At 46.0% G+C, this 8,551-nt stretch overlaps 1 protein-coding gene across 1 annotated transcript; it reads left to right on the top strand.

Moving 5' to 3' along the window:
- Window positions 1-4,507: 4,507 nt before the first annotated feature.
- alx1 (ALX homeobox 1) lies at window positions 4,508-8,300 on the top strand. The gene is made up of 4 exons (XM_076137709.1): window positions 4,508-4,697; window positions 5,037-5,335; window positions 5,706-5,822; window positions 7,950-8,300. The coding sequence occupies exons 1-4, from the start codon at window positions 4,508-4,510 to the stop codon at window positions 8,298-8,300; spliced, it is 957 nt and encodes a 318-aa protein (XP_075993824.1).
- Window positions 8,301-8,551: the final 251 nt, after the last annotated feature.

Genomic DNA, 8,551 nt, shown 5'->3' with positions numbered 1-8,551 from the left:
CTGTGCTGTTTCAAGAGTTGGCAACTTTAATAAAGTCAAGAAATTAAAGCTAAAATCTGCCCGTTTCTATGGACACGTAAAGCTGAAGAAGGCTTCCTGGCTAACGCCGGCTCTGAAGCGGCCGCTTCCATGAGCAAAACACAAACATTGGTGTTAGAATTACAACTTTTGTTTTCTTTATTTCCATTTGTGGATTATAACGGCCTCGGCTGTGTGTTTGAATTTGGAGAGCCGAGGCGTCTGTCCACAAACAGCTGCCCTCACCCCAGGCACAGAACCTCACTCAGGCTCAGAGGCTCCTAAGCTGCTCGGCTGCCTGGAAATGATAAGTTAATGAATGTCAAAACAAATAGTGAGAGCTGGAGATCGGCTCCCTGGAAGGAAATGCACGTCTGTCTATTTATTTTCCTTCTATCATTCACTTATGCCGGTCTGGAGGGAGTGTTATGACTGTACAGGCCTGACGGGAGAGTTCCAGTCTCCTGCCCGCTCTGAGACCAAACCCAGGAGGAGTCGTTCTTCTCTGGGAGGCACGAACCTTCACGCTCCCTGGAAGACGCCAAAGGCTTTCAGGAGCTGCTGGTCCACCATCACAAAGCTCTGGTAGGTGATGGGAACACGGACTATAGTTTAGGTCTGAGAAATGTCTTAGGTTCTGGATTCCAAGGAGCTTTTACTGCACAGTCAACATGGAATGACAGGTGACCACAGGAGCACAGTTCAATCTATGGTCCTGTTTTCTTTGACATGGGTTCAGGCTTTTAGGTTTTTCTCAGGGAATTAAAATGTTTAGTCATCGTCCACCAATCCTAGTTGGTCTTGTTTGGTTTTGGATTATGGGTAAATTATATGTGAGACATCCAGAAGCCTCCTCTGGGTGGACAGAGGGCCACATGCTCCACCGCACATTAGATAAGGTGCAGAATGTCCGTCTCAGCGCTGACGTCCACGCCAGCCTGACCTCAAGTCAGCAGATGTCAAACCAGGTCTGGGAACGGAACGCTTAGTCTCAGAGTGGCTGCTCTCTTTCCAGCACGCCGCTCTGTCACGCTGAGGTGCATTATGGGGGCCAGTGCGGCTCACACACGGCTCACACACTCACTCACAATGTGGCGTCGTGTACGGAGATAGAAATAGCAGAGCTGTTCTCAGAGTTTACTTTGCTGAAGCTTCTCCTAAATCATAAAAAGATGAACAAAGTGATCAGGACTGGAGGGAATTCAGTGAGATCTCATTGAGGATGCAGCTTCGTGTGATCTCACTCAGATTCAGGATGATTTTAAACCAAACTGTCAGATATCATCAAGTCTCAGATGGAGCCTCTAAAGATCGTCTCCTCTTATTTATTTCTGCCCCTTGAAATCTCGTCACTTACGCCAAAGTAAAGTCATGTGAAGAAAAGAAGAATGTGCTGGGAACTTAACCGGTTCAGAAATTGGGAATAAACTCACGCAAGCACAAAGTTTCTGCCCTGGACCCTCAACAAAGCTCAGTTAGTCCTGAAGGACGGCTGCTGGCAAACTCACCGCTTGCCTTTCAGGGACTGAGGGACTGTGTGTGTGTGTGTGTGTGTGTGTGTGTGGTGGGGGGGTGACCTCACATTTTAACTCTGAGTAAAGCACCTCTGTAGATTTTTGACAAATTGAAATATTTTCATCAAACTGAACTAAGATTCAAGCTAAATTACAGGATTTCTATCTGTCAGATGTTTGAGGCCACATGACACAAACTATACACACACACACACGCACGCACGCGCACACACACACACACACACACACACACACACACATATACATGTATACGTTTACAAAGGTAATATCTGATGTAACTTAACTCTTATGTTCTTTAAGTATATTTACATCATTTCAGTGTTTTTATAATCCGATCTTTATTTGTATTTGATCTTAGTATTTCCACATCTCTGACACTTTAGTGTGCAGGGAGGACACTTCTCAAAGAATGAGTGGCCTGATATAGTTTGATATTTTTTCTATCCGTAAAATTCATCCAGACGCCCAAGGTTTAAATGTTAGAAAATTATTATTATTATTATTATTATTAAAGTAATCAATTGATCTTTTCAATGTTCAGGTTTTACTCCTTTGACATTTAACATTTTAATTAAATCTCCTCATGAATTTTAAAAAACACAAAACAAAAAAACTGAAAAAGAAACATTTAAGTTGATACAATTTGGGTTTAGCTTTTCTTCTGTTTTACTGAACATAATAATACTAATATTAATAATATTAATAATAATAAAAATATACATTTGTTGGTGTTTTTGCTGAAGGCCTATTTTAAAGAAAAGAAAAGATGTTTGAAGTATTGATTTATTTTTTCTATGCAGCTTTTGGAACCAAATGTTACAAACTTCTATAATAAAGCTGTGGCCTGGGCTCGGTTGTGTCGGACTTTAAATGACGATTGATTCATTTTCCTCCCATGTTGTTGGTGATGAAGGACGCCTGAGCGTAGAGCAGAGCTGTGTGACAGTGCTGCTCTACATGAGGCCTCCATGCTGCCGCTCTGATGGCTCTGCTGCCGCCGGCCCGAAGGGAAGCGAACCCAACACGACGCCTCCATTCACCATCGATTGTGGCAGGAAATTCCATCTGAAAGCCGACCAAAGCCACGCTGAACTTTTCACATTTTCTCCTCAGCATGAGGGCGTGTGCGAGGTCATCGGCCCCCCCCCCCCCCCCACTTAAGGGCTCCTCTATTTATTTGTATTTTCCCTCCTGTGGCACGGTGCTGCTCCAGGTACTGTCACTGACCCCACAGCGAACCATAGCTGAGCGTCGCAGGTGGTGCGGCCCTGCCCGGGTGGAGGTATGGAGGACGGCGGGGGGGGGGGGGGGGGGGGCATAATTCCTCCAATAAGGAGAAATAGAAGAAGAAGCTTTGGATCAGCAGGAGGCCGCTGGGCTCAATCACACTCATCTGCTCAACCTGTTTCAGGATGTTTGGCCTTGAAAACTGGAAAAAAGGTCCATACTTCATTTACAGAACTTTTTAAAGTTATTAATAATGATTTTAATGTTATTCAGGCTGAATTTTCACAAAAAAGCTGGAATGAAAATTCATGTAGAGATTTGTAGAATAAAGAGAAAACATCAGCAGCGTTGATGGTTAAAGAACGATAGATTTAATAATATAAATATAAACCTGCAGAATAATGGAAGAGGCTGATTTATAGATATAATTAAATACAATTGATTTGAATTCATTTCTTAGCATTTTATTCTCCTAAATTTACAAATAAACTTTTAATAATGTCAGAAAAAAATAGATTACTCAAATGTGGTTGTTGGATTATATCTTTCAATCATTTAAGTAATATTCAGGTTAAATTAGCAGAATACATTTAAGGGTTTAAGAGTTTTTATCGTGATGTTTTTATCAACTAAAATGATTTGTTGTCTAGTTTGGTGAATCCCTCATATCTGCTTTAACAAAGATTGAATCTGTATTATATCACAGAACAGATCGGTCTGATGTGAATCTGATCCTCAGACTCGGCAAACAAGAAAAGCAAGTTTGTAAAAGTTCACAAAGTGTAAAGCGTCCAAAGAGACACGTGACAAACAGCAAACCGATCAGAATCACGAGACGCTTCCGGTGAAAATGCAGCGTTACTCTCTTCATTAAAGTGAGAGATTTGAGGCTAAACGCTGCAGAGTTTCTGTCTTTCACTTAGAATTAATTTATAAACAATTGTTGTGTTATGTAAAGGTAAAATCAGGCTTATTTGTCCATCCCATAAATCTTCATCTTCATCATCTTGATCAATGTGCTGTCCTTCAAAAGAGATTTAAAAGAGACAAATCTGGATTTAAAGTGTTAAACACAGGAATTTATTGAATCGTAAATTCTAAAATGTGCTCTTAAATACAAATTATTAACTTTTAAATCGTAACTTTAAACCTTTATAATCTTTATCATATTATAAGCGACGACACATATGGATTATTATAAAACCAAACTTTATTTAAACTTTATCCCAAAGCTTCACGCTGCTGCAGGTTTCTGTATTTATACATTTAGACTTTATGGGTTTTTATTTGATTCGCAGATCAAACTCTTTAAAACAGAAAACAGAAAGTGAATCAAATCCAAACAAATCCGATTCAATCCCGTCTGCATCTCCAGAGCTGATTGGCTGATTGCGGACGTGAAAGTAAACATGTTGAGAGTGAGAGTGACTCCGTGTCTGCTGGACTCGAGTTCCTCCTCGGCTCCTCGGTGCTGTTTGGTCCGGAGCAGGATCGTGGGAGGAGTCCTGGTCCCGGCAGAGGGGGATCAGGGGGGGGCCGGAGGGGGGGTCGGGTTCTTTAAGGGTCCCGCTCTCTTTGCGCTATAAAGCCTCAGACGCGCGCTAAATGAACTCCACTGGCGTTATTATTGCGTGATTCCTCCGCGTCGCCGCTCCCATCATTCCTTCATTTCCCCCCCCGGTGACACCTGACGGAGCGGAGCGGAGCTCGGGGGGATCCGGGCCGCGATGATGGACTACATGGAGGAGAAGTTCGCCCTGAAGAGCCAAGCGATGAAGGCCACCGAGTACTACATGGACCAGGTCATGGAGAGCCTGGACGGAGCGCAGTACTTCACCAAGACTTCCCCCAAATGCACGCCGGCCTTCGGCCTGCAGAGCGGCGACCTCCGCTCCTCTCCGTGCGGGGAAACTAACGGTGCGTAAACGGGAACGGGAAAAGTGAGCGACCCTCTGCGCTCTGAAGGCTTAAAGCAGAGAAAAGACGAGAGGGACTTCATTTAGTCTCATTATTATTATTAGTAGAAGTATTATTACTATTTTTGGATGTTTTATTTCTGACATTCAGTTTTTGTCTGGTTTGTATTTTATGATGTAACTATTGTTTTTAATTTTGAAAAAACATCTGTCTGTATTGTTTACAAAATTAAAGCGTAATAATTGAAATCTCTTCACATCGTTAATGATCTATTTTATTCCTCGTCCTTTGTCGCCATGGTAACCGTGTCTCCTTCTTCTTCCCTCCGTGTCTCCGCAGGTTACGGCGCGTCCAAGCCGGATGAGGACGCGCTGCACTCGGAGCTCGGCCGGTCTCTGGACTGCTGCACCCTGCGGACGTCCCCGGCCTCCGGCGGACAGGATAAGACGGAGCTGGACGAGCTGGGGGACAAATGCGACAGCAACGTGTCCAGCAGCAAGAAGCGGAGACACCGGACCACCTTCACCAGCGCGCAGCTGGAGGAGCTGGAGAAGGTCTTCCAGAAGACTCACTACCCGGATGTCTACGTGCGGGAGCAGCTGGCGATGCGGACCGAGCTGACGGAGGCCCGAGTCCAGGTACGGGCCGCGGCGAGACGCTACTTTAGCGCTACTTTATCAGCTACTTTAGGAGCTTCATTTATAGAGCCAGACTGGAAACATGGAGCAGACTGAAGGCCCCGAGACAAATTTGGTTTTCTTATTTAATGTTATTATGTTATTGTTATATGACATTATTACACATTATAATAATTTATAGCACAAATAAATATGAGACTTCAGTCAGTCACTCCTGGGTCAAACACTCATGTTCAGGCAGTTTGTAACAAAAAAACAAAAAAGAAGTTTTTAATGAAAGTATTTTGGCAAAATGTGAATTAGTAGAAAACTCCAGTCATTTTTATTTGATTTGACTTTTTCTTTATTTGTTTTGATTTTCTGTCTCCAGGTTTGGTTTCAGAACCGCCGGGCCAAGTGGAGGAAGCGTGAGCGTTACGGTCAGATCCAGCAGGCCAAGACTCACTTTGCTGCCACATACGACCTGAGGAGCGACAGCTACACACAGGCGAGTCACAGCTACACACAGGCGAGTCACAGCTACACACAGGCGAGTCACAGCTACACACAGGCGAGTCACAGCTACACACAGGCCAGACACAGCTCAGAGAGAGGGAGAGAGAGAGAGGAGATCAACCAGGGAGTTGAAACCATCCGTCTGTAAGAGTGAAGGCCGACTGTGTGTGTGTGTGTGTGTGAGGCCTGCAGGCCAGATGGATCCTTCCCAGCTAATGAACATGTATGTTTCTGCGTAAATCATTGCTAAATTCCAAATCATTTATCAGGAAATGATTTCCCAGATAAGCGTTGTGGCTCTGATGAGAGTGTGTGAGTGTGTGTGTGTGTGTGTGTGTGTGAGGCGTCACGGCCGGAGTGATGAGCTCAGATCACGTTTCATGTTAGATGAGCATTTGTCTTGCGGTCGGGTCAAAGGTCAGATAGGAGATGAGGTGAGAGGAGACGAGCCGTGTCAGTAGGTGTTCCCCCATCGCAAACAGAGACAGTGTGTGTGTGTGTGTGTGTGTGTGTGTGTGTGTGTGTGGAGCCACTTCTTGGACGGCTCTGTGCAGGGGTGTGGTCGCACAGATTGGAGCTCACAGAAAACAGTTTGTTCCTCGAATGCACAAGTGTTGACCCGTGTGTGTGTGTGTGTGTGTGTGTGTGTGTGTGTGTGTGTGTGTGAGGCTCTGCTGTTCTGTGCTCTGGCCTGAAAGCCTGGTCAGAACTCCTCCACACTCTCTCTCTCCCCTCACACATGTTCCTTACAGCTTGGTTTCTCTCTCACAGCTGATCCTGATCAGCTTCATTAGGCGGACGATCCCGTCTTCTCTCTCTCTCTCTCTCTGAGACGTGATGGCGTTGGAGTTCGGGTGTTTTCGTCCCTCGAATGCAGCGGACGGCCGTTGCATTCTTGCGGGGTTTGTCTTTGCTCTCGTCTTATCGCCGGTTGTTGTTGTCAGGACGACCTTGTTAGCAGACGTCTGATTGGCTGAGCTCATTCTGCTGCTCCACCCTAGCTTACAGACTTTAACTCTCTAAACTACAGCGGTTTAGTGGCGTTCACATGTAAACCTTACTTCTGTTGTGCTCCTGTGCAAACAAAGAGACTGAAGTTTGTTTTCTGGATTTATCTGAGTGGAATCAATACGATGTCTTCCTGTCAGAACGCCTCGGCTGCTGAGAGGAGAGAACGGATCTGACTGGACTCTGTTTGGTTGAGCTCTTATGACTTCAGAGTAAACTGGGTGATGAGCATGTGAAGGAGCAGTCAGTCAGTCAGTCAGTCAGTCAGCTTCTATATAAAGTCATATGCAGACGATGTCACCATATCGGCTTCTGGACTCCAACGGGACGTCCAAACTCGGCCGCTGACTTTGTTTTGTTTTTAAATTGGAGCATATTTGAGATATTTGGCTTCGTCCACTTCCCAGAGCTGAAGAAGTTCAAACATGGGAGACGTCAAAAAAGCCTACGACCTTTGACCCTGAAACCTCTGACCCCACTGTGTGAGGTATCTGACCGTTCAGATCCATGCAGGACCTTAAAGACGTGTTTAGCTTCAGAGCGTTGATCTGCTCTGCTGAGGCCCAGCAGCTTCCACACACATGGAGTCAAACCTCTGCAGGGTCACTCTGAGCTCTATGATCCAAACATGTGACCTAGTTTACGCCTAAAGTTCCATTAAACTTGCTAAGTCTCCGTCTGTAACGTGACTCACACGTTTACGTCTTGTGGCTCGGTGGCGTTTGGCGCCCTGAGGATCCATCATGTGGTTTCCTGTCATGGAGGAATCACGTCTCATCTCTGCTCCGACCAAACAAACGATGCAAAATGTGAAGACGTATTTGTGTGTTTGTGTTTGGAGTCAGGAGGATGAAGGAGAAACCTTCATCTTTTACGTTCTGTTCTCTTTAAGGTTCACTTCCTTGTGCGTTCTGATGATTGGCCAACAGAACTCATTTAGATCTTCCTCTAAATACTCAACCTTTGACTGTAGAGTTTTCACATCGAATTAAAAGAAATCAAGCGCAAAGCAAAGCTGAGATTGTGGCTCCAAAGCCAAAGAGAGTGGCTGAATGTGGAGATGAAGACGATGTCTAACCCTCAGCTCTGTGTCTCCTTCTCCGCCCCACAGATCCCCAACAACCTGTGGCCCAGCCCGGCTCCCAGCGGCTCGGTGGTCTCGTCCTGCATGTTGCCCCGAGGCTCGCCGCCCTGCGTGACGTCCTACCCTCACTCCCCCCGCTCGGCCGCCGCTGCCGCCGCCGCAGACGCACACGGCTACGTGAGCTTCCCCAACCAGCAGAACCAGTTCGGCCACGTCTCCCTCAACAACTTCTTCAGCGCGGACTCCCTCCTCGCCCCGGCCCCCAACGGCCACCACGTCTTCGAGACCAAGCCGGAGTTCGAGAGGCGCTCGTCCAGCATCGCCGTGCTGCGCATGAAGGCCAAAGAACACGCGGCCAACATATCCTGGGCCATGTGATCCGGGCCTGGAGAGGCTGGAAATGTTTGGAAAAATCCTTCAGCACATTTCCAGGTTTCCTGAAGGTTTGAGGACCCGAGAGTCTGAGGTAGAAGTGGAAAAAGCTGTTTTCACTCAGGGCGCAGCTCTAACTGAAGGCTGTCTGGCTTTAGAGACTAAACGTCTTCACTTAAGGGAAGATCTGCTGCTCCAGAACGACATCTTCACATAGAAAGTCATACGGCCAATTTCACATACCGCTCTGCGTCTGC

This window comes from Genypterus blacodes, unplaced genomic scaffold, assembly GCF_046128005.1.
Source record: "Genypterus blacodes isolate CSIRO-AG114 ecotype Tasmania unplaced genomic scaffold, CSIRO-AGI_Gbla_v1 ptg000332l_1, whole genome shotgun sequence".
Classification (NCBI taxonomy): domain Eukaryota; kingdom Metazoa; phylum Chordata; class Actinopteri; order Ophidiiformes; family Ophidiidae; genus Genypterus; species Genypterus blacodes.
The sequence above is the reverse complement of the archived record's forward strand: the minus strand, read 5'-3'. Positions and strand labels throughout refer to the sequence as shown.